General features: G+C 41.2%; 1 protein-coding gene across 1 annotated transcript; it reads right to left on the bottom strand.

The window, feature by feature from the left end:
- LOC129761216 (uncharacterized) lies at positions 1-26,552 on the bottom strand. Its single transcript, XM_055758931.1, has 5 exons — positions 26,527-26,552; positions 19,267-19,418; positions 18,500-19,221; positions 5,462-5,687; positions 1-44 (listed from the first exon to the last, which is right to left on the bottom strand). The coding sequence occupies exons 1-5, from the start codon at positions 26,550-26,552 to the stop codon at positions 1-3; spliced, it is 1,170 nt and encodes a 389-aa protein (XP_055614906.1).
- Positions 26,553-27,504: the final 952 nt, after the last annotated feature.

Here is a 27,504-nt window from a genome sequence, read left to right as displayed (position 1 = left end):
CTATACAACACCACGAAGCGCAGTTTTGGCGGGAAGATTGTAACCTGGAAATAGAAAGATAAGAAGAAAACGTTAGTGGGTAGAACTTGAATCAAGCAATACCCGTGTCCCCTCCGTTGGTCGTCGATAAGTTGCTCGTTATTGATAGCTCTGTTCGGGAAAGCACTCAAATGGACAGAACAAATGTATGGGGAAATAGAAACACTTAAAGTTTTCATGAATTTTAACCATTTACTAACAAGGGGATTCTAATGTATGGCATATTAAACAAATCTTACGGAATTTCCGATTCGTTTAGTATGTAAATCGCCAAAATCCGTTCGCGGCAAAAATAGTTATTAACGTTAACTTTATTTCATAAAAACGTGACCTGTTTTCTGATTTGACATCCTTGATGAAAGACGTAGTTCTACGTCAAAAAGTTTGTTCCTTATACAAACTGCTTTAATGGCAAATCCAGAACAAGGCGGCATCGAGGGCGTACGAAATGGTTTTTTTTCAAAACCACGAGTACTAAGTTTTCTAAATAGAAACCATTCCATAAAACACGGCGCTTTTCAGGGCCTTTCAACCTTTCAAAAAAAGAGTTTACGAAGTACAGTTCAATGATGTCTAAAACAATATCCCAAAAAATTATAAAACACAAATTTATTTTTTCATAATTTGTTTGCCAGGATATGATGAGTATGAGAATTAGGCAGTTGTTCTGAGCATATGGTTGGGAACTTTCCCGATTATTCAATTTTCACTAAATCTTAAATTGCTTCTAGATTGAAAGAACAGTAATTTACATTTTGCTCGACATTTAGCTAATTAGACGGACCTGTAATGCGAAATATTTAGTTGGACATTTTTGTAAACATAGAGTTCGGGGTCCAAATTATGAACCCACATTGAAAGTCGACACTATACCACTGTCATCGCAAATGTTCAATTACAGATTAAAATCGCCTCCAATGCGACACTGAGTAGTGCTTCGGCACGTCGCATTGATTGTAATTTACTGTACAACATGTCACAAGCTGGCTGGGAAGAAATATTCCAACTTTGAAAGCTGTGGCGAATGTCAAACGCAATCGCTAAACAGGAAGGTTTAGCCGAGCAAGATGGCGATATCGAGTGGTAAAAACAGGAAGTGGGTTATATCTATGGTATAACCGCAAGGGTGACGTAGGACTATCGTTGATTTAGAGATCATTTGTTTGAAGTTGAATCTGAATTCATTCTGAATGAATGGATATTTGGGCGACTTCGAAAACGAGAGCGTTACGTTGGAAGCACAAGGTTTTATGCATCCAATATTGGATACGGAAATATCCTACTGATGGGGAAGAATAATCTTCAGAACCTATCCTGTTAATTGCGATTGATTGAAAAACCACAAAACCAAATGTATTTGATCACAGTGTTACATGGAAAGAAAACATTCAAATAAACTCTTTAACATGAATATATTTTGAAAATTCCCAAAGGAACTGACAGATTATTTTCAGTAACGATTAGATATTTCCACATTTTCCTCGATACTGGAAGCCCACCAGTGGTTAATGCCAACTCGATAACCACCTGTTAATAGCACTTGATTGAAACATATTTGGTCACAGTGTTACATGGATAGAAAACATTCAATTAAACTCTTTCACATGAATATATTTTGAAAATTCCCAGAGGAACTAGCAGATTATTTTCAGTAACGATTAGATATTTCCACATTTTCCTCGATACTGGAAGCCCACCAGTGGTTAATACCAACTCGATAACCACCTGTTAATAGCACTTGATTGAAACATATTTGGTCACAGTGTAACATTGATGGAAAACATTCAATTAAACTCTTTCACATGAATATATTTTGAAAATTCCCAAAGGAACTGGCAGATTATTTTCCAGCAATGATTAGATCTTTCCGGAACTTTCTCGATGCTGAATGGCATCCTAACGGAAAGAGTTCTGCGCGTGTATGTGCCGATCCTTCGCCGTCCACCTCCTCCAGCACGTTAGGCAACGATGTTGTCTTGTCGATGTCCTCACGAAAAATGAATGTGTCTCACCACCAGAATATCGCTTAAGTATGCTTTTTGTGTGTGATTGAATCGAGAGAAGGTGTGGTTTACGATGTGCTCCCTTGGCCGAGTGGTTAGCGTCATAACTAACATGCCGGGTGTTCGGGTTCGATTCCCGTTCTGGTCGGGGGAATTTTTCGTCAAAGAAATTTCCTCCGACTTGCACTGTGATCACGCGTATTCTAGAGCTTGCCACTCAGAATGCATTCAAGGCGTGTTATTTGGCATAGAAATCTCAACTAAGTACAAATAAAAAAAAATGACGCAAGTAATACTACGTTGAGACGGCGAAGATCCTCTAGGAACGTTAGTGCCATTGAAGAAGAAGAAGAAGAAGAAGTGGTTTACGATAGCAATTTGGAAGGCAAACTAGAGGGGAATGAACTCTCTGAGCTCGGAACTTTAGGCGACTGAGCAATAATCGATTGCGGGCGCATACAATATTGGATACGGAAATATCCTACTGATGGGGAAGAATAATCTTCTGAAGCTATCCTGTTAATTGCGATTGATTGAAAAACCACAAAACCAAATGTATTTGATCACAGTGTTACATGGAAAGAAAACATTCTAATAAACTCTTTTACATGAATATATTTTGAAAATTCCCAAAGGAACTGGCAGATTATTTTCAGTAACGATTAGATATTTCCACATTTTCCTCGATACTGGAAGCCCACCAGTGGTTAATGCCAACTCGATAACCACCTGTTAATAGCACTTGATTGAAACATATTTAGTCACAGTGTTACATGGATAGAAAACATTCAATTAAACTCTTTCACATGAATATATTTTGAAAATTCCCAAAGGAACTGGCAGATTATTTTCAGTAACGATTAGTTATTTCCACATTTTCCCCGATACTGGAAGCCCACCAGTGGTTAATACCAACTCGATAACCACCTGTTAATAGCACTTGATTGAAACATATTTGGTCACAGTGTTACATGGATAGAAAACATTCAATTAAACTCTTTCACATGAATATATTTTGAAAATTCCCGAAGGAACTGGCAGATTATTTTCAGTAACGATTAGATATTTCCTCATTTTCCTCGATACTGGAAGCCCACCAGTGGTTAATGCCAACTCGATAACCACCTGTTAATAGCACTTGATTGAAATATATTTGGTCACAGTGTTACATGGATAGAAAACATTCAATTAAACTCTTTCACATGAATATATTTTGAAAATTCCCAAAGGAACTGGCAGATTATTTTCCAGCAATGATTAGATCTTTCCGGAACTTTCTCGATGCTGAATGGCATCCTAACGGAAAGAGTTCTGCGCGTGTTTGTGTCGATCCTTCGCCGTCCACCTCCTCCAGCACGTTAGGCAACAATGTTGTCTTGTCGATGTCCTCACGAAAAATGAATGTGTCTCACCACCAGAATATCGCTTAAGTATGCTTTTTGTGTGTGATTGAATCGAGAGATGGTGTGGTTTACGATGGCAATTTGGAAGGCAAACTAGAGGGGAATGATCTCTCTGAGCTCGAAACTTTCGGCGACTGAGCAATAATCGGTTGCGGGCGCATACAATATTGGATACGGAAATATCCTACTGATGGGGAAGAATAATCTTCTGAAGCTAACCTGTTAATTGCGATTGATTGAAAAACCACAAAACCAAATGTATTTGGTCACAGTGTTACATGGATAGAAAACATTCAATTAAACTCTTTCACATGAATATATTTTGAAAATTCCCAAAGGAACTGGCAGATTATTTTCAGTAACAATTAGATATTTCCACATTTTCCTCGATACTGGAAGCCCACCAGTGGTTAATACCAACTCCATAACCACCTGTTAATAGCACTTGATTGAAACATATTTGGTCACAGTGTTACATGGATAGAAAACATTCAATTAAACTCTTTCACATGAATATATTTTGAAAATTCCCAAAGGAACTGGCAGATTATTTTCAGTAACGATTAGATATTTCCACATTTTCCTCGATACTGGAAGCCCACCAGTGGTTAATGCCAACTCGATAACCACCTGTTAATAGCACTTGATTGAAACATATTTGGTCACAGTGTTACATGGATAGAAAACATTCAATTAAACTCTTTCACATGAATATATTTTGAAAATTCCCAGAGGAACTGGCAGATTATTTTCAGTAACGATTAGATATTTCCACATTTTCCTCGATACTGGAAGCCCACCAGTGGTTAATGCCAACTCGATAACCACCTGTTAATAGCCGCGCGTGTATGTGTGTGTAGCGATGTCTTCCCAGGGAACCGTTTGTGGCATCACTCTCCTCCTGATAGATTCCCTTCTGGCCTAGGGTGCACAAACAGGCTCTTGGTGACACCGTTCATCCGCGCTTTCATGATAAATAAAGAGCTTCACCGCAACAGCGACAACATGCTCCAATCGCTGTTCAATTAGAGCTGAGTGGTTTTCCGAGCGCCGCTCGCTTATATACCGATTGGTGATTTCAATAGCCTGTTTTGAAAGCAATTTTAAGACTATTGAAACAAGTTTTTGGATCAAAAAGTAACAAGTATATAACGCGTAGACATTTTATCTTTCGAATGAAGTGTTTATCATACCATTTCGTTCAGTTGTTTAGGAGCTATTAACGCTCAAAATCTCGGTCTCCGGCGTAACGCTTTCGGTTTCGAAACTTTGATTTTACACCCCGGTATAGAAATGAAAGACGTAGTCCTACGTCAAAACAATAAACTCTTCAGATTAAAGATGATTTTGTGGTACTGAAAAGGACTGGGTTTGCTCCCGAATCAGCAGTTGGAAAACGCTCTTTACTTGGAGCTGGTATACTTCGTCATCGCTTTGGTACCTTCGGAAACCGCATGCAAGTTCACCGGGCAGCAATGACTGATTGCGATCTGAATTTCCCACGCCGTAATGGTTGACCGCTTATCGTAGTGGGTCAGACGCGGGGCTTCCGCTACGATACGCTCAAAGATGTATTGACGAAGCTCATGACGCTCATCGCCTTCGATGAAAAACCGGTGTCGGAATGAACCTGCTTCAGCACAATATAATTCTTTCTCCTTCTTCTTGTCGGTTTCCGAGATATTCTTCTGCGCCGTGTCGAACTTTTTGGCGGCTTTTCCACTACTCCACTAATCTTCGGTGCCTTCGTATTTGTTAGAAGCAACTGCATGTGAATCCAACGAGCGAACAAATCGTAATGAATGTATTTTTTGCCATCGCTGCCTTTTAACGCTCATTCGTTTGTCTCGTTGGACTCGCCCCTTTGGCTGAGTCTGCGGTTTTGTCTTTATCCTGTGAGCGTGTACCGCTACTTTAGCTACTTTACAAAACGCGCGCTGATGACCACCCCTATCACAGCCATCATTTTGATTGTACGATATGTTCATAGCCAAATTATGCCCCACTGATTTTTACCTCCGACCGAGAAGGTCGTCTTTTTCAGCTCGGCGTTTTGGCGTTTTGGACAGCAGACTGGGACGTCTCCCGTTGGCGATTTTGAAGCGGATTCATTTGGCGTGGAAGCAGAAGGCGAATAGGAGAAGGCATCAGCTCGTTTCGACCGTGGAAAGCGGGCGCTCACCGGCTTGCCGGAAAAAGCGCGCGCTTTCGTGGCGTCACTGACGCTACCCTCATAGTGCCTCTTTTAGTGTTTAGAACCAAATAATACATAGCGTGAATATACGCAAACGAATTACAACGGTGAAGTGATTGAACTGAAAGTGTATACGACTGAAAAATTTTAGTACGTTTTTTCCAAATTTTCGCGTTACAGTTAATCAGTTTTGGGCTATTTCGTTTTTCTCCATTGAGTGTGTTAAACGTTTTCTCGCACATATCCGAATAGTGTTTTGTGAGGTTTGTGTAAACCGAAACCATTCTGCCGGCTATACCCAGGGTGTAGCTAGGCAATATCATGGCGTCCAGTAGCTCCGGGCCTCCGGGAGGCCGGGCTACAAATTTTTACCAAGGAAAGCCGACTCAACGTACCGCTCCAGAGTGGGTTGACCCTCTGAACGGTAATCTTCAAATTTTACTCTTGCGTGCTACAGGAGATCATGTGTTACCATCCAACCCATTTGTTGTGAGCAAAACCATCGCCAATTTCGTGAAAGATTTTGATAAAAACAACGCCCGACCATCAAAGGACGATAAGAAGAGAACGCAGTACATCTTAACGGCCAGAGACGAGGACACCATCGGTAAGCTCCTCTTAATAAATGAACTCATCGATAAAACACCTGTTGAGGTAATATATCACCCAACATTAAATCAACGCAAATGCGTTGTCACATGCCGTGAAGTGATTGAAATACCTGAATCAGTAATTCTCACTGAACTTGCCGACCAACAAGTGATCGAAGTTAAGCGGATCACTAGGAAGGAAAACAATATAGTTATCCCCACAGCTACCCTAATTCTGACCATCCGTGGGACAGTGATCCCAGAAATAATTTTATTTGGATTCCTTCGCATCGGGACTCGGAATTTTTACCCGAACCCGATGCAATGCTTCAAGTGCTTCCGCTTTGGACATACGTCGAAACGATGCCAACGCGAGAATCCACTCTGTCGAAATTGCGGCAAAGAACATGGCACAGAAATCAAAACGTGTAACGATGTCGCCCACTGCATTAATTGCCAAGGGGACCACTCCTCTTCAAGCAGGAAGTGCCCAATATGGCTAAAAGAAAATAACATAACTAAGATTAGAATAGATCAAGGCATTTCATATAAACAAGCCAAGGATCTGTACAACATTAAAAATAATGGACCTTCATATTCAAGTGTTCTACAAGACAGAATAAATAATATTCAAAAACCGACTGCTAGCTGCAACAAGTGCAAATGTAGTTGCGTTTCAGCTGAAAACAGTCCGGCAACAAGTCGCGAAAGTACTCCATCCACAGTTGACACTACTATGTCCGAATCTGATACCTCGACCAGCGAATCAGAATATGATTCCGATGTTTCAATGACAATATCTGAGGCCCCAAGAAAAACCAAGAGGAAGATATCTTCCAAAAACACATCTTCAGAAGAGCTAAAAACCTCAGAAGATGAACTTCGACAAAATAAAGAGAAACAAAGGAAGAAGACACGAAACAATCAGGAATCAAAGGAAACCACACCACAAAAAAACAACACACAAAACAACGCACCACACCACAACACACAAAACAGCAACACACATAACAACACACAAAACAACAACACACAAAACAACAACACACAGAACAACAACACACAAAATAACAAACAAAACAACAACAAACAAAACAAAAATGACAAGAGATCCGGAAAGAACAGCACCCCTTCCAAGGGTAAATAAGATCCACCAAACCCGCCAATACATTCACTCCAACGAACAAACTAGCCATTCAATGGAACATTCGAAGTCTCCAAAGAAATTTTCCGGAATTACAAACATTAATTTATAAATATAATCCCACAATCATAGCTCTTCAAGAGACTATGACGCAGAAAAATTTTCACAAAGATTCTATCAAAGGTTACACCACTTATTTCAAAGAAGGACCCAACCCTTCATTCAACGGGGTTGCAACTTCAATAAAAATCGGCACCCCCCACAATTTTCTCCCCGTTAACACCACTCTACAAGCAGTGGCAATACGCATAAACCTTCCGTTTCCAATCACAGTAGCCAGCATATACATTTCTCCTACGTCCGATGTGGCTCCTCTTCGGGGTCAACTGGAACATCTTCTCAACCAACTTCCCTCCCCAGTTCTCCTTATGGGTGATTTCAATGCTCACTCGTATGCCTGGGGATGCTCATACCTCAATCGAAGAGGGTCCATTTTAGAGGATTTTCTCTCCGATAATACTCTCACTTTTCTGAACAACGGCCAACACACCAGAATCAATTCTGCTTCTGGCTCTTCTTCGGCCATAGATCTCACCATCGTATCCCCTCAACTTTGTTCAAAGCTTTCATGGAACACTCACGATGATTGCTGCAACAGCGATCATCTCCCAATATGTATTTCCCTTGGCCAACCTTCTCCAGAAGTTTCAACAAGGCCTAGATGGAAATTTGAATATGCAAACTGGGCTGGCTATCAATGTGACATTGAAAGCTGCCTCTCAGCCAAACAAGATTGGACACCCGAGGACTTTTCCCAAGCCGTCCTTGAGGTTGCAATACGACACATTCCTAGAACCAGCGGAAATCCTGGTAGAAAATGCGTCCCATGGTGGACACCTGAAGTAAATACAGCCATCAAAGACAGAAGAAAAGCCTTACGCAAGCTAAGAAAGGCCCATCCGGATAACCCATCTAAGCACACTCTGCTAGAGGAATTCCAAAGGGCTCGCAAAAATGCTAGAGCTATTATTAAAACAGCCAAGCATAACAGCTGGATTAAATTCGTCAACGGTATTAATCCTAACACGTCGTCAAAGGAATTATGGAGCAAAATTGGCAGGCTTCATGGCAAAAAAAGGAACAATGAATACAACCTTCTAATTGCCGGTCATTATACAAATGATCGGAAAACTATAGCAGAGGCTTTCGGAGATTTCTTTGCCTCCACCTCATCCAACCAAAGCTTCGATACCACCTTCCAAACCCGCAAGGCAGAATGCGAAAAAATCCCCATTGATTTTAACACCGACGCAAATTTTGACTTCAACAAAACTATTTCCCTCAAAGAACTAGAATGGGCCTTAAACAAAACAACACGCGGCTCCACTGGACCAGATGACATCAGCTACCCAATGCTGAAAAACCTACCCTATCTTGGGAAAAAAGTTCTTTTAAAACTTTACAACAACGTATGGAACAGTGGAATTTTCCCAAATTGCTGGAAAGAGGGCCTAATGGTCTCTCTGCCTAAACCAGACAAGAATAATCACCTGCTGGACAACTTCCGTCCCATTACTCTTCTGAGTTGCGTCGGTAAAATCATGGAAAAAATTATCAACCGGCGCTTAACGACCTTTTTAGAGTCAAACAAGCTGCTCGACCCTAGACAATTTGCCTTCCGCGCGGGTAAAAGTACAGAAGACTGCCTCGTAGCTCTCGAAAAAGTCCTAGACGACGCCGCTGAAAGTAATCTGCACGCAGATGTTGTATCACTCGATCTTAGCAAGGCCTTCGATCGAGCATGGAGGTACCCAGTTCTGAAAAATCTTTTCAACTGGGGGGTTCGTGGTAGATTAGGCTTCTTCATCAAAGGGTTTCTGGAAAACAGAACCTTTAAAACAATCATCAACAATCACAAGTCTTCATTGAAAATTCTTGAAAACGGGTTTCCCCAAGGTTCAGTCCTTTCTCCAACACTCTTCAATGTTGCCATGCAACCTATTTTTGAATTAATTCCCGACAGTATAAACATTTTTGCTTATGCTGATGATATCACTCTTGTTTCTGTCAGTGGCTTTGGTTTAGCACAGAGAAAGAGACTTCAGAGTACAATTGATTCCATACAAAACTGGGCCCAACACATAGGATTCCAATTTTCGCCAGAAAAATCCCGATTCATTCACATTGGCAAAACACTCAAAAAGAAATCCGTCCTAAAGCTTAATCAATCCGAAATCCCTCAGAAGAGAACACTCAGAATACTGGGTGTTACCTTCGATACCAGGCTTAACTTTTTACATCATGCTCAATTGGTCAAAAAAGCCGCCAGCAGGAAAATGAATATCCTCAAATCCATTACAGGAAGTTTATCCTCTGGACACAGAGAAACACTGCTTAAAATCATCAATATCTGGTTGATCCCCCAAATCCTTTACGGAGTAGGCATCTTCAGCCGTGGTGGGGACAGAGTACTCAACGCCATTGAACCCATCTACAACAAAGCAATAAAGCTAGCAACAGGAGCCTTCACCACAAGCCCCACTCTTGCTGTTATGGCGGAAAGTGGTCATCTGCCTTTCAAACACCTTGTAACAAGAATCATCACAGGCAAAGCCATCCGACAACTTTCACTTCCTGACAATGACCCCAATGCACCATCAGTAATTCGAGCTATAAATTGGTTCAAAGACCTCACGAACCAAGACCTTCCCGATATATGTGCACTTTCAACTGCCACGGGAAGAAAATGGAACGTCATACCGCCGAACGTGAATCTTGATCTTCTCAAGACTGTCCGTGCAGGCGACCCTCCACCAAAAATTAAAGCCTGCTTCAACCATCTCACGGCTACTCACTTTCAAAACAAACACCAGGTCTACACAGACGGTTCTGTTAACTCCGATGGAGTTGGGTGTGGAATTTTCGAGAACAGATACACCGGTAGCTTTTCTCTTCCACCGCAATGCTCCATCTTCAGTGCGGAAGCTTTTGCTCTATTAATAGCTACACAAGAGTGTACCCATGATCACCTTCCTACGGTAATTTTCTCCGATTCAGCTAGCTGTCTTCAAGACCTGCTCAGTGGAAACAGTAAACACCCATGGATAATACAGACAGAAGAGGCTGCTTCAGAAAAAAACATCTCCTACTGTTGGGTTCCTGGTCATTCCGGAATGCTCGGAAACACAGCCGCAGACAAACTGGCCGGTAAGGGTAGCAAAATGGAACCACCAGTTATACCCTGTCCTCGAACTGATATAGTTCGCTGGGTCAAACAGCAAATTCGCGAAAGCTGGAACATAGGCTGGTTAAATAGCCCTCCCACCCATCTCCATCAAATCAAAAATACCACACTTCCTTGGTTTGATTAAAACAACAGCAAAGAAAGACGGGTGCTAACCCGTCTTCGAATTGGACACACTTTTTTCACACACTCACACCTAATGAAGAAAACCGAAAGACCACTTTGCGCATGTAACTCAGCCCAAGTTTCAGTCAGGCATCTTCTACTAGAATGCCAACACACCAAAGATGCTCGTGTCCGACACAATATAGGTCAGAGTCTCCGAGACATTCTCAGTAGAGACGAGACACAGGAAACCAATTTGATTGCGTTTCTGAAAGAAACCGGCTTCTTTGGTAAAATCTAAAATACACTCTTATTTCAGTTAGTCACTTCACCGCCGCGTATGCATATACATGTAGATATAAGTAAATAAAATGTATATATATGTATGCATGTACATGCGCATGCATGCACAGGTTTATGTACAAAATTACAAATCTTACAAAAATGGCGTATGTATGTGTATGCATCTATAAACATATAACATACAAAAATATTAAAACAAATAAAAATATATAAACATAAGCATCTTCCATATATAACTCACAAATTAACTTTTTCCAGCATATGCAGCAGTACTATATAATAAAACAGCATACCTTTTAAACATATTATTATTTTATTTACTCAATTCTAACCACACTAATTCATACTTATCCAGCATTTTACTAACACCATTAAACTAACTACATTTATAAATCACCCAACATCACATCATTCCTTCCCACTCCATCCCACCCCTTCTCCTTACCTTTCCTTTCCTTTTCACCAACCCCCCCCCACTCCCTCCCTTTCCCTTTGTTCTAGAGCTTGGTTCTACGATGCTTCGTCGCCGCTTTGGTACCAATTTAATAACAATACAATTACGTTACAGCTTATATTAAACATCTTATATGGCATAGGATCCTTTCCTGCCTTCGCCCGGTTTTACATCTGAGCAGACAGGTCCGCTGAATATGGTTTTTTCTTCTTTTTCCACCAGCCTCCTCAAGACTGGTGCTCAATGGCTCTTCTCAGAGCTAGAGGCGAATGAACTGAAAAGTTTAAACCCTCTTAAAGCCAAAAAGAAGAAGAAGAAATTATGCCCGGCGTTGAGCATATAATAAGTACAAAGCATTCAGAAAAAAAAATCAAAAACCAACTGAAAGATAGTGAGCAAAAATTTAAAAAATTGAAAAAGTGTGTAAAAACAGGAAGTGGGTTATATCTATGGTATAACCGCAAGGGTGACGTAGGACTATCGTTGATTTAGAGATCATTTGTTTGAAGTTGAATCTAAATCCATCCTGAATGAATGAATAAATAAATATTTGGGTGACTTCAAAAATGAGAGTGTTACTTTGAAGACTCAAGGTTTTATGCATCCAATATTGGATACAAAAAACCTTGTCCTGAAGAATAATCTTCAGAAGCTTTCCTGTTAACTGCACTTGATTGACAAATCACAAAACCAAATGTATGTGGTCGCAGTATTATATGGATAGAAAACATTAAAATAAACTCGCTTGAATGTAATTTTCAATTCCAAGGGGAACTGGCAGATTATTTTTCAGCAACGATCATTTCTTTCCAGGTTTCCTCTCGATAACCAGCAAACGAAAAGAGTTGCGCACGTGTATGTGTGTGTGGCGGCTGCTTCTATGTCTTCCCGAGGAACCGTATTGCTGATACTCTGTTGGTCACATTCTCTTCTCCTTCTGATCGATCGGCTTTTCTGCGCTCCCTCACAGTAAAAACAAACTGATTGCATTTCAGGTCAAGTCAAGCCAGGTAATGAATACCTCGATCCCTCGCCGTTCAGCTCGTTCAGTAACGATGTTGTCTTGTCGATGTCCTCAGGCGTCGTGCACAAATTACGTAACGCAAAAATCCGGATTTTGAACCTCCCCCCCTTTCGTAACGCAATTTCCTATCTCTAATAAACAGAAAGTAACGCAACATCTAACCCCTCCCCCCTTATCGCGTAACGTAATTTGTGCACGACGCCTCACGAAAAATGAATGGGTTTCACCACCAGAATATCATTTCAGTATGCTTTTCGTGCGTGATTGAATCGAGAGAAGGTGTGGTTTACGATGGCAATTTGGAAGGCAAACTAGAGGAGAATGAACTCTCTGAGTATGAAAATTTCGGCGACTGAGCAATAATCGATTGAAAATTATATAATTTTGGCGATACGAAACATTTTCCGTTTTTCATGTTATGCATCCATTATTGGATTCGAAAATATCCTACTGATGGGAAAGAATAATCTTCAGAAGCTTTCCAGCTAATTACACTTGATTGAAAAATTACGAAATCAAATGTATTTGGTCGCTGTGTTCGCCATATAATTAGAAAACATTAAAATAAACTCTTTCGCATGGATGTATTCTTCAATTCCCAGGGAACTGGCAGATTATTTTTCAGCAACGATTAGATCTTTCCGGAATTTTCTCGATGCTGTATGGCATCCAAACGAAAATTCTCATTTCAGTTTGGCCTGCAAAAAACTTTTCTGAACTCTAATCCATCAAATTTGGAGCCCTGAAAAGGGCCGTTGATTATATGCTAAGCTAATATAGCACCCTCTCCTTGGATTCGACGGGCCAGCTGAATGTCCTTGGGCATGATGTGACGCGTTTTACGTGGATAGCACACAAATTTGTATCTTCGAATAAGCCTCCTGCAGCGTCATAACCGCGGAACTTTGGAAGCGCAAGTCGGTTTTGAAGTCCTGAGCAATTCCACGATCCAAAAGCTGCAAAGGTAGCTTGCGGATCAGCAATTCGGTCGACTTCCGATAGCGATGAATTTCACGCAAAGTTCCCGGTCGATAGCGATGTGGCTTCTTCACCTATCCTGCGGCTGGTGCGCTTATCCGAGCTGCTTTCGTGTGCCTTACCACTGAAAGACTAACCTGCTATCTGCTTGGTCCCAAACAAACGAGTCGTCACGGTGCGAGAGTAGAGTTTCGTTTCGTTTCTTTGTTTTTAAGAGGCTTTAAACTTTGCAGTTCATTCGCCTCCAGCCCAGTGAAGAGCCACAATAAAACCAGTCCAGAGGGGACTGGCGAAAGGGAAACCAACAAAATCACTCATCAGACCCGTCCGCTCGACTCTCGGTTAAAGAAGAAGGTAGGAAGGGATCCTATGCTTCATAAGATATTTAATATATGCTGTAAAGAAAAGTAAAAATTTACTGATCCGAGGACCAAAGCAGTAACGAAGCACAAGTGACCTAGCGAAAGGCGTGTTCCAAAGCCAAAAAACAAAACGGCCCCTCTCAGGAGGATAGGAAGGAAAGGAGTGGAAAGGATTTGGGTGGGATTAGTGGATTGGGAGGGGGTGGGAGTGGTATGGGAAGGAAAGAGGGGAGGAGTAGGTGTGGGGTGGGGTGAAATGAAATGAAATACAGTTTGAATAGATGATAAAATATAGTGGTTTTGAATTTAATGGTATATAGTATAGCTGAAAAATGGAGAGGTTTATTTAATGAATTTATTCTCCTTGGTGAGTGTGGCTGTAGGAATAGGAAGTTGATTAAAGTATAATGTAATGGATAGAAGATAGATGTGGGTATGAAAGTATATATTATATTATTTGTTATTTAATATTATTGAATGCGTGTATATACATGTATGAATACCTTCCTTCCGACCCGTACATACATGTGTATACACACATAAACACGCATACATGACTGTGAAGTGGCGAACTTTAATAAGCACTTTCCAAGGTATTTAGTATTTCGGTTTAGATTTTACCAAAGAAGTCGGTTTCTTTCAGAAACGCAATTAAATTGGTTTCTTGGGTCTCGTCTCTACTGAGGATATCTCGGAGACTCTGACCTATGTTGTGTCGGACTCGAGCATCTTTGGTATGTTGACATTCAAGTAAAAGATGGCTAACGGAAACCGGAGCTTCGTTGCAAGCACATTGGGGTTTTTCGGCTCTGCAGAACAAGTGTGAGTGGGTGAAGTTAGTGTGCCCAATTCGAAGACGGGTAAGGACTTGCCTTTCCCTACTATTGAGGCGGTCATCCCAAGGGAGAGTGGAATTTTTAATTTTATGAAGATGAGTGGGACGGCTGTTTATCCAGCCTATGTCCCAGCTTTCACGGACTTGCTGTTTTACCCAGCGGACAATGTCAGATGGAGGACAGGGCATGTCTGGGGGATCTATTTTGCTGCCCTTGCCGGCCAGTATGTCGGCGGCTGTGTTTCCACGGATTCCTGAGTGACCAGGAACCCAGCAGAAGGAGATGTTTTTATTTGAAGCAGCCTCTTCTGTTTGCTTAATCCATGGGTGTTTGCTGTTTCCACTCAGAAGATCGTGGAGACAGCTAGCTGAGTCTGAGAATATTGTGGTAGGAAGAAACTCATGGGTGCATTCTTGGGTAGCTATTAAAAGGGCGAAAGCTTCCGCACTGAAGATGGAGCATTGCGGTGGAAGAGAAAAGCTACCAGTGTATCTACTCTCAAAGACTCCACATCCAACTCCATCGGCACTGACTGAACCATCTGTGTATACCTGGTGGTTGATTTGAAAATTGGATGCAACGAGGTTATTGAAGCAGGCTTTGACTTTTGGAGAAGGGTCTCCTGCTCGAACTGTCTTGAGAAGTTCAAGGTTAATGTTCGGCGGTTTGACGTTCCAATTTCTTCCCGTCGCAGATGAACGTTCACATATATCGGGAAGATCTTTGTTCGTGAGATTTTTGAACCATGTTTTAGCTCTATGTATTAATGGGACATTGTGGTCGCTTTCGGGGAGTGACAAGTGACGGATGGCTTTATTGGTGATGGCTTTTGTTACCAGGTGGGTGAAGGGAAGTTGCCCACTTTCTGCCATTACAGCAAGAGTGGGACTGGTGGGAAAAGCGCCAATTGCGAGCCTAATTGCTTTATTGTAAATTGGTTGAATGGTGTTTAACACCCTGTCCCCTCCACGGCTGAAGGTGCCTATTCCGTAAAGGATTTGTGGGACCAACCAAACATTTACAACATTTAGTAACGTCTTTCTATGACCAGAGGCTAGGTTGCCTGCGATAGACTTGATGATGTTCAATTTCTTTCTGGTGGCTATTTTGGTCTTTTGGGAATGTGATAGGAAGTTGAGTTTCTTGTCGAAAGTAACCCCTAGTATTTTCAATGTCCTCATTGTAGGGATCGGGATTTTGTTGAGCTGAAGATAGGTTCTCCTTCTGAGAGCTTTTCCGATATGTATGTGTTTGGATTTCTCCGGGGAAATTTTAAAACCTGTTTTTAGAGCCCAGTTTTGGATGGAGTCTAAGGTTTTTTGAAGCCTCTTTCTCTGAATTAAGCCGAAGCAGCTCGTAGAGATAAGAGTGATGTCATCTGCATAGACTATGACCTTTATATGGTCCGGGATAATCTCGAATAGAGATTGCATGGCAATGTTGAAGAGGGTTGGTGAAAGTGCTGAGCCTTGTGGGAAGCCGTTTTCTGGGATTTTTAGAGAAGATTGGTGGTTGTTAATAACGGTTTTGAAAGACCGGTTTTCTAGAAAACTTTTAACGAAGAGACCTAATCTCCCACGAATCCCCCAGTCGAAAAGGCTTTTCAGCACTGGGTACCTCCATGCCCGATCGAAGGCCTTGGATAAATCCAGGGAAACAATATCAATGTGGTGTAATTTTTCAGTTGCGTCGTCTAGGATTTTTTCGATTGCTACAAGGCAATCTTCTGTACCTTTTCCCGCACGGAAGGCGAATTGTCTGGGATCAATCAGCTTATTTGACTCTAGAAAAGTCGTTAAGCGTCGATTGACCATTTTTTCCAAGACTTTCCCAACACAACTTAGGAGAGTGATGGGGCGGAAATTGTCAAGAAGATGGTTGTTCATGTCTGGTTTCGGGATACAGATCATTAAACCCTCTTTCCAGCAACTGGGGAGGGTTCCACTGTCCCAGACTTTGTTGAGGAGCTTCAGAAGTGCTTTTTTCCCGAGATGGGGTAGATTCTTAAGCATAGGGTAGCTAATGTCATCAGGTCCTGTGGATCCTTGTTTGACTTTGTTCAGTACCCAATCGAGCTCTTTGAGGGAGAGGTTTTTGTTGAAGTCAAATTCCACATCGGTATGAAAATCGATGGGAATTCTTTCGCATTCCGTTTTGTGGGTTAGAAAGGTTTGGTCGTAGTTTTGATTGGAGGAGGCGGAAGCAAAGAAATCTCCAAACGCCTCGGCGATGATTTTCCGGTCATTGGTGTATTGACCGTTAATTAGAAGATTATATTCTTTGCTTCTTTTCTTTCCATGAAGCCTGCCAATCTTACTCCATAAATCCTTTGTTGACGCGTTGGGATTAATTTCGCTGACGAATTTAACCCAACTGTTGTGCTTGGCTGTGTTGATAGCAGTCTTAGCTTCTTTGCGAGCCCTTTGGAACTCTGCAAGCAGAGTGGGTCTCAGTGGGCTGTCCGGATGGGCCTTTCTTAATTTGCGTAGGGCCTTACGTCGACCTTTGATCGCTGCCTTCAGCTCAGGCGACCACCATGGGACACATTTCCTGCCAGGGATGCCACTGGTTCTGGGGATGTGGACCATTGCAACTTCTAGGACAACTTTGGAGAATTCCTTGGCTGTCCAATCTCGTTTAGCGGAGAGGCGGTTTTCAATGTCAAACTGATAGCCAGCCCAGTCAGCGTATTCAAATTTCCATCTTGGCCTTGTTGAAAACTCTGGAGAAGTTTGGCCGAAGGAAGTGAAGATTGGAAAATGATCGCTTCCGCAAGTATCATCGTGGATGTTCCAAGAAAGTTTTGAAGATAGTTTGTCTGATACTATAGTGAGATCGATGGCTGAAGTAGTACCAGAATAATGGATTCTGGTGTGTTGGCCGTTGTTAAGAAGGAGAAGAGAATGGTCGGATATGAAATCCTCAATGATGGATCCTTTTCGATCGAGGTATGCACCTCCCCAGGCGTATGAGTGGGCGTTGAAATCACCCATAAGCATGATTGGGGCGGGAAGTTGGGCGAACAGATGGTCCAGTTGGCCGCGTAGAGTGTTCGGATCGGAATCATTAGTGATGTAGATGCTAACGACGGTGATTGGAAAGGGGTGTTTAATGCGCACTACCACTGCCTGAAGATCAGTGGTAATGGGAAGAAGATCATGTGGAGTGCCATCTTTGATTGCGATTGCAACTCCGTTTTTTGAGGGGTTGGGACCCTCTTTGAAGTATGTGATGAACTTTGGAATGAAATTTTTATCGAAGTTGTTTGGTGTCATAGTTTCCTGAAGGGCTATGACTGTAGGATTGGAGCTCGAAATAAGCATTTTCAATTCTAAAATATTTTGTCGGATACTTCTGATATTCCATTGTATCCCGAATTTCTGTATTGGAGTGAATGTGTTAGAGTGATTTAACTCTAATTCCTAAGTCTTAGTTGTGTTGTGTTTGGACTATCCAAAGAGGATTAGTTCGATTGTCCTTTACCCTTGGAAAGAGAAGCTTTCTTCGGGGTGTTGTTGTTCTTGTTTGGTGTGGAGGTCTTTGGGGTGTTTGTTGTGTGTGTGTTGTTGTTTTTTGATGTATGTACGTTGTTGTTGTTGTTTTTTGTTTGATGTGCGTTGTTGTTGTTGTTGCTGTTTTTTGTTATGGTTGTGTTGTTGTTATTCGTTGGTGTTGTGGTTCTTGGTTCATTTTTTGTTCTTTTTCTTTCTTTATTGATTTGGGTTTCATCTTCAGATTTTTGTTCTGATTCTGAAGATGATTCTTTATTTATTTTCCTTTTGTTTTTTTTCGGGGCTTCGGATGTATCCATTGAAATTACCGATTCGCTATCTGATTCGGTTGTCGAACTTTCGGTAGACGATTCGGTCATGGTTGTGTCCATAACTGAGGGAGTGCTTTCGCGACTAGAAGCGGCCGAAGCGGCCGAGGCGCAGCTGCATTTGCACTTGCAGCCGGCCATTGGTGCCCGAATTTTGTTAATTCTATCTTGTAAAACGCTTGAAAAGGTTGGACCATTGTTTTGGGTGAGTAGATTCTTGGCTTCTCTGTAAGAGATTCCTCGATCTATTCTTGTCCTAGTTATTTCATTTTCTTCAAGCCATTTAGGACACTTCCTACTAGAAGAGGAGTGGTTTCCTTGGCAATTGATGCAAAGTGCTGGAGAGTTGCACATCTTAGAATCGAAGTCTTTGGGATGTTCTTTGCTGCAGTTTCTGCATAGCGGGTCCTCGCGCTTGCATCTTTTGCTGGTGTGCCCAAAATTAAAACATTTGAAGCACTGCATGGGGTTCGGATAGTAGTTCCGAGTCCCAGCGCGAATGAAGCCAAAATATATGAATTCGGGAACAACGGTTCCGCGAATTGTGAGGATTAGTGTTGGTGTAGGAATAATGGATTCTCCGTCTTTTCTGGTTATGCGCTTAACGTCGATCACTTTCTGATCGGAAAGCTCTTTCGCTAGTTCTTCGTTTTTAAAATCGATTACATCTCTACATGTTACAACGCATTTGCGTTGGTTCAAAGTTGGGTGGAAGATCACCTCTACAGGGGTGTTGTCTATTAGTTTAGTAATAGAAAGCAACTTACCGACAACATCCTCGTCCCTAGTTGTCAAGATGTATTGCAGTTTCTTCTTTTCATCGCGCTGTGGTTTTGCGCTGTTGAAATCTTTTGTAACTGCATTGATGGTTTTGCTCACGGTGAAGGGGTTCGTTGGAAGCACCTTATCTCCTGTCGCTCTGAGAAGCAGTATTTGAAGGTTGCCATTTGAGGGGTCCGCCCATAGTGGAGCGGTGGCTTCGGTAGGCCTGCCCTCATAGAAGTTTGTAGCCCGGCCTCCCGGAGGCCCGGAGCTACTAGAAGCCATGCTTCTGCTTGACTATATCACTGATATAGTCAGCAGAAAAAAGTGTGATAATCACGAAAAAATTCCTTACTGAGGGATCTTCACTAGTGGGATATGTACCCGAAAGTTCACTTTGTTCCGGTAAAGCACTTTAAAACCACCAATTGACGCGAATCACTATAAAAAATCACTTGCTGTGATAATTGTTTCAGCCACTTCACTGTTTGTATGCGTGTTTAAATTCTTTTTAAATATATTTTTTATTTTAGCAACACTACAGTTGAACTGCCAACACTGCCCGAAAAAGGGGCGTGGCGTCTATGACGCCGAAAAGCGCGCGCTTTTCCGGTTTGCCGGCAAGCGCCCGCTCTCCACAGTCGACGCGAGCTGTTGCTTTCTTCCACTCTTCTTCTGCTGCCACTTAAAAATAATTAAAATTAACTCCTTCGGAATCGCCAGGGGGAGACGTCCTAGTCCGCTGTCCAAAACGCCAAACTGCCGAGCTGAAAGAAAACGCGACCTTCTCGGTCGGAGGTTAAAATCAGTATGGAGTAGAGTAAGAAATGAACGAAAGCAAAGGAAGCGTCATTTTATAACCTGTTTTCGAAGCTATCATTAAGCTATTGAAACAATTTTCCAACTCAATAAATAGCAATCATATAACTCTTGGACATTTTATCTTTTGTATGAAATGATTATCACTGTTCCGTTGATCCGAAGCAGAATGAATCACGCTTAAAGAAGGAATGGATTTTTTCTTGGAATTTACTCAGCAAAAATAATGCCCTTTCCCAACACTTAAAAACGACAAACGGTAAACAGTTTCATCAAAGTGATTTCTTCGATATGGGGATATATTCACTACATCATATCATGTATTTCATATTCTTCATTATGAAATCCATATCCATGGCACCTATCGGTATCGAATTATCATCGACACCACGATTTTCGCTAAATGCTCCTTTCAGTTCGGTCTGTAAAAAACTTTTCTGAACTCTAATCCATCAAGTTTGGAGCCCTGAAAAGGGCTGTTGATTATATGCTAAGCTAATATAGCACGCTCTCCTCGGATACGATGGGCCAGCTGGATGTCCTTGGGCATGATGTGACGCGTTTTGCATGGATAGCACACAAATTGGTATCTTCGAATAAGCCTCCTGCAGCGTCATAACCGCGGAACTTTGGAAGCGCAAGTCGGTTTTGAAGTCCTGAGCAATTCCACGAACCAAATGCTGCAAAGGTATCTTGCGGATCAGCAATTCGGTCGACTTCTGATAGCGACGAATTTCATGCGAATTTCCCGGTCGATAGCAATGTGGCTTCTTCACGCTTCCTGCGGCTGGTGCGCTTATCCGAGCTGCTTTCGTGGTGCCTTACCACCGAAGGACTAACGAGCTGTCTGCTTAGTCCCGATGAAACGAGTCCTCACGGTGCGAGAGTAGAGTAAGAAATGAACGAAAGCAAGGGAAGTGTCATTTTATAAAACATAACAGAATCGAATGTAAACCCCACCCTCTTTATTATATAAGCTTACTGTATACTCACGAATATAATAAGGGTGGGATTTAGATTCTATACTTTTATGGTTTATAAAATGACGCTTCCTTTGCTTTCGTTCATTTCTTACTCTACTCTCGCACCGTGAGGACTCGAGCTCGTTAGTCTTTCGCAGACAGCTCGTTAGTCATTCGGTGGTAAGGCACACGAAGTCAGCTCGGATAAGCGCACCAGTAGCAGGATAGGTGGAGAAGCCACATCGCTATCGACCGGGAACTTTGCGTGAAATTCATCGCTATCAGAAGTCGACCGAATTGCTGATCCGCAGCTACCTTTGCAGCATTTGGATCGAGGAATTGCTCAGGACTTCAAAACCGACTTGCGCTTCCAAAGTTCCGCGGCTATGACGCTGCAGGAGGCTTATTCGAAGATACCAATTTGTGTGCTATCCATGCAAAACGCGTCACATCATGCCCAAGGACATCCAGCTGGCCCATCGTATCCGAGGAGAGCGTGCTATATTAGCTTAGCATATAATCAACGGCCCTTTTCAGGGCTCCAAATTTGATGGATTAGAGTACAGAAAAGTTTTTTACAGACCGAACTGAAAGGAGCATTTAGCGAAAATCGTGGTTTCGATAATAAATCGTTACCGATAGGTGCCATGGATATGGATTTCTTAATGAAGAATATGAAATACATGACATGATGTAGTGAATATATCCGAAGAAATCACTTTGGTGAAACTGCATTATAAAATTATTTGTGTACGAATGCCGCAATCGATAGTCGACTCTAATTTGCGCTGGGTAATTTCCTCGGAGGACTCGATTCCTCCTTTGAACATTAATAATCTCTTTCTGGCCAAACGATGTGGTATGAATCACATTATTTGAATGATAGAATGAAGAAGTTTTCTGCCAATTTCCTTCAACCTCCAAACGTATCTTTCTCCCGTTTGTCGTTTTCGCGTTCGCTAATCCTTTCTCACAACACCCATTTCTCGTTTGACAAATTGTTGAGTAAACATTGTTTGCCAGTGCGCGTAGAGCGGGAATTCCTAAAGATTCATTGCACCTCTAATAAATTGCCGAAAGACGTGGTCTTACGTTGATCGCACTTGATTGAAAAAATCCAAAACGAAATGTATTTGGTCGCAGCATTATATGAGTAGAAAGCAAATAATCGCTCGAAAATGATTTGATTTTCGCGATGTGAAACATTTTCCGTTTTTCATATTATGCATCCAATATTGGATACGAAAATTTCCACTGATGGGGAAAAAAATATTCAGAAGCTTTCCTGTTAATTGCGATTGATTGAAAAATAACAAGACCAAATGTATTTGGTTGCAGTGTTATATGGATAGAAAACATTAAAATAAACTCTTTCGCATGAATGTATTTTTCAATTCGCAGGGAACTGGCAGATTATTTTTCAGCAACGATGATAGCAACGAGAATTCCGCGCGTGTATGTGTGTGTGTGGCGGCTGCTCCGATGTTTCAAGCGGAACCGTGGCATCACTCTCCTCCTGATGGATTCCCTTTTGGCCTTAGGTGCACAAACAGGCTCTTGGTGACACCGTTCATCAGCGTTTTCATGATAAACGAAATTAGCTTCACAACAACAGCGACAACATGCTCCAATCGCTGTTCAATCATAACTGAGTGGGTTTACGAGCGGCGCTCGCTTATATACCGATTGGTGATTTCAATAACCTGTTTTGAAAGCAATTTTAAGACTATTGAAACAAGTTTTTGGATGAAAAAGTAACAAGTATATGACGCGTAGACATTTTATCTTTCAAATGAAGTGTTTATCATACCATTTCGTTCAGTTGTTTAAGAGCTATTAACGCTCAAAATCTCGGTCTCCAGCGTAACGCTTTCGTTCTCGAAACTTTGGTTTTACACCCCGGTATAGAAATGAAAGACGTAGTCCTACGTCAAAAGTCACAGGAGGGTTGTGTCCGAGACACGACCGCATAGTTGATGTAGGATTCCGTTAGGTTTTCTCCTACATGTTGATTTTGGATATGTTTGAAGAATTACATTGTTAAACTCTTCGATAGTGATTTGGTGGCCCTGAAAAGGGCCGTTTTGTCTGGTTGTTAGGTATTCTTGGTTCACTCCACCAATGTCCATAATCGAGTGATAATGATAGAAAAATGGTGATTAGTCATTTGATAGTGCGTATCATATGTATCACGAAGATGCCTAAGTAGAATTAGATATGATGAAAGCCGCCCTCTTTGGCTCTGGACGAGCTGGCTCCTGTGTTATGTATGGATGAAATAAAGAAAAACAAACTCATCAATGTAATATAAGATAATTATAATTATCGAACACAATTATCAAGTTTTCTCACCAGAAAAAAAATGTTATTTTATCATTGAGAAAATATATTTGAAATGGAAAAGGTAATTTGATTTATAATTTTTACTTTCTGAGTGTTTACTCAACCCATTTCCATTTTCGCTTTAAACTCAACGGAACACGATGCTACATGCCTCAAGGCGAATTTCAATTTGGCATTGATATCGGTCATTGATATGAAATTTCACGAAGCAACCAACATAAAAGTTCCTAAATTTAAATTTTATTTATATTCCATCAAACATAAGTTCTATTCAGTTCATTGAAATATCATTCTTCAACTAATCCATCGAATGATTCTTATTGGAACGAAAATTAAAAAAAGGAAGTGGGTTATATCTATGGTATAACCGCAAGGGTGACGTAGGACTATCGTTGATTTAGAGAACATTTGTTTGAAGTTGAATCTGAATTCATTCTGAATGAATGGATATTTGGGCGACTTCGAAAACGAGAGCGTTACGTTGGAGGCACAAGGTTTTATGCATCCAATATTGGATACGGAAATATCCTACTGATGGGGAAGAATAATCTTCAGAACCTATCCTGTTAATTGCGATTGATTGAAAAACCACAAAACCAAATGTATTTGATCACCGTGTTACATGGAAAGAAAACATTCAAATAAACTCTTTAACATGAATATATTTTGAAAATTCCCAAAGGAACTGACAGATTATTTTCAGTAACGATTAGATATTTCCACATTTTCCTCGATACTGGAAGCCCACCAGTGGTTAATGCCAACTCGATAACCACCTGTTAATAGCACTTGATTGAAACATATTTGGTCACAGTGTTACATGGATAGAAAACATTCAATTAAACTCTTTCACATGAATATATTTTGAAAATTCCCAGAGGAACTAGCAGATTATTTTCAGTAACGATTAGATATTTCCACATTTTCCTCGATACTGGAAGCCCACCAGTGGTTAATACCAACTCGATAACCACCTGTTAATAGCACTTGATTGAAACATATTTAGTCACAGTGTAACATTGATAGAAAACATTCAATTAAACTCTTTCACATGAATATATTTTGAAAATTCCCAAAGGAACTGGCAGATTATTTTCCAGCAATGATTAGATCTTTCCGGAACTTTCTCGATGCTGAATGGCATCCTAACGGAAAGAGTTCTGCGCGTGTATGTGCCGATCCTTCGCCGTCCACCTCCTCCAGCACGTTAGGCAACGATGTTGTCTTGTCGATGTCCTCACGAAAAATGAATGTGTCTCACCACCAGAATATCGCTTAAGTATGCTTTTTGTGTGTGATTGAATCGAGAGAAGGTGTGGTTTACGATGTGCTCCCTTGGCCGAGTGGTTAGCGTCATAACTAACATGCCGGGTGTTCGGGTTCGATTCCCGTTCTGGTCGGGGGAATTTTTCGTCAAAGAAATTTCCTCCGACTTGCACTGTGATCACGCGTATTCTAGAGCTTGCCACTCAGAATGCATTCAAGGCGTGTTATTTGGCATAGAAATCTCAACTAAGTACAAATAAAAAAAAGACGGGTGGGTAATGTCGGGGACATAACCGGAGTGACGTAGGACTATACAAAGGGGACAGCTTTTGCTAAATATATATTTCAAATATATTGTTTTATTTTCTTCTCCTTCGTGAATACCTACCTATCTACCTGAAAAATGGATTAGTTTACTGTTTATGAACATGTTGGGGGTTCTGAAAAGAACTCTTGGTGTTGTGTTTTTGCGTTTTTTTTTACAAACTTGATTCTTGATTTTTTTTCTGAAGGCTTTGTACTTATTAAATGTTCAAAGCCGGGCATCTTTCGGCGTATGCACATATCGTACAATCAAAATGATGGCTGTGATAGGGAATGCATAGGTGGTCATCAGCTCATTCACTATCATATATTTCACTATTGAGCATATTATCGTCCCTTAAACTGTGGTTTCGGAGACGAATGAATTGTAAGATTTGTAGTCTCCGCAAACAAAATAATTAAAAATGAAACAGAACTGAGGTTTTGGAGACGAACTTTACGATCTGTCGAGAAATAAACGAGCTATAAGCGTTCTGAAAAACCAACAGTAAATACAGGGACGGATGACCTTCGGATTAAAGTCCTTTAAAATAAGAACAGAGCAGCAGGAAATACATAGCTCATCATGTTGCTCCTTAGTTATTTTTCTATACAATGCAGATGTAACGTCCGTCAATTTTCAACATCAGTTATCAACCAAAGAAAGCAGTTCTTGCTACCGAGAAATTTCGTTAATGCCATCCTGCATACAATGTGTTGTAATTTGAAGCCACTTTTAATTCGGAAACCATGTATGGATTTGTGAAAACTGAATGATCAATTTAAAAGACCTCAGCCACCAATAAGCTCAAGAACAAGCATAAACAAAATAAATCCGTTTATATTATATGTCATATTATGTCAGTTTAGAATGCATTGTGAAATGTATTGTGAAAAACTTTTAATAACTCTTCTTTGAAAGGTTTAATGGCCCTGAAAAAGGCCATGTTTTACGGTGGCTGGTTTTGCCACCAAAGCAGTCTGTATAAACAAACTTTTTCCTTCTACCTGCTGCCGTTTTGCGATTGCGTTTGCCACTCGCTGAAACTAGTTGTTGCCACCGAACCGAATGTGCTCTGTTCTGTAGGCGGGTTTTCTTATTGTCGTGAGCAGATTTGAAAGCCAACTCGAGCACTCCGGCGGGCGAAATTCTATAACCGCTATTAGGTACACTGGTGCTCCGGCACCAATCCGTTGATGCGATGTGATGTGAACCGATGCCATACAATCGAACTGATTTATGGTTTGAAAGAGAATGATATATTTTTCTGCGGGTCCGTGCGTTTTGTACTTTGGCGGTACACGCTCACAGGATAGAGATAAATCAGCAGACTCAGCCAAAGGGGCGAGTCCAACGAGACGAACGAATGAGCGTTAAAAGGGAGCGATGGCAAAAAAATACATTCATTACTATTTGTTCGCTCGTTGGATTCACATGCAGTTGTTTCTAACAAACACGAAGGTACCGAAGACTAGTGGAATAATGGAAAAGCCGCCAAAAAGTTCGGCACGGCGCAGAAGAATATCTCGGAAACCGACAAGAAGGAGGAGAAGGAATCATATGCTATCTACATCATAAGGTGCTGCATCCGGATCATCCCGACACCGCTTTCTCATCGAAGGCGATGAGCGTCATGAGCTTCGTCAATGCATCTTTGAGCGTATCGTAGCGGAAGCCCCGCGTCTGAGACACTACAATAAGTGGACAACCATTACGGCGAGGGAAATTCAGATCGCAATCAGTCTGTTGCTGCCCGGTGAACTTGCATGCGGTTTCCGAAGGTACCAAAGCGGTGAAGAAGTATACCAGCTCCAAATAAAGAGCGTTTTCCGACTGCTGATTCGAAAGCAAACACTAAAAAGGGTCCTTTTCAGGACCACAAAACCATCTTTAATCTAAAGAGTTTATTGTTTTGTTATCACTCGATATACCCATCTTGTTCGGCTAAACCTTCCTGTTTAGCGATTGCGTTTGCCACTCGCCACAGGATTCACAGTTGGAAAATTTCTTCCCATCCAGCTTGGGACATGTTGTACTGTAAATTACATTTAATGCGATATGCCGAAGCACCACTCAGTGTCGCATTGGAGGCGATTTTAACCTGTAATTAAACATTTGCGATGACAGTGGTACAGCTTTCACAGTTGGAAAATTTTATCCCATCCAGCTTGGGACATGTTGGGTCATAACTTGGACCCCGAACTCCATGTTTACAAAAATGTCCAACTAAATATGTCGCATTACAGGTCAGTCCAATTAGCTAAATGTCGAACTAAATGTAAATTAATGTACTTTCAATCTGGAAGCAATTTAAGAATTGAATAATCGAGAAAGTCTCCAACCATCAATACGCTCAGTACAACTGCCAAATTCTCAAACTCATCATATTCTGGCAAACAAATTGTGAAAAAATCAATTTGTGTTTTATTATTATTTTGGATAACATTTTAGAATGCATTGAACTGTATTTCGTAAACTCTTTTTTGAAAGATTTAATGGCCCTGATAAGCGCCATGTTTTATGGAATGGTTCCAATTTAGAAAACTTAG

This window comes from Toxorhynchites rutilus, chromosome 1, assembly GCF_029784135.1.
Source record: "Toxorhynchites rutilus septentrionalis strain SRP chromosome 1, ASM2978413v1, whole genome shotgun sequence".
NCBI lineage: Eukaryota > Metazoa > Arthropoda > Insecta > Diptera > Culicidae > Toxorhynchites > Toxorhynchites rutilus.
This window is presented reverse-complemented; position numbering and strand designations above follow the sequence as displayed.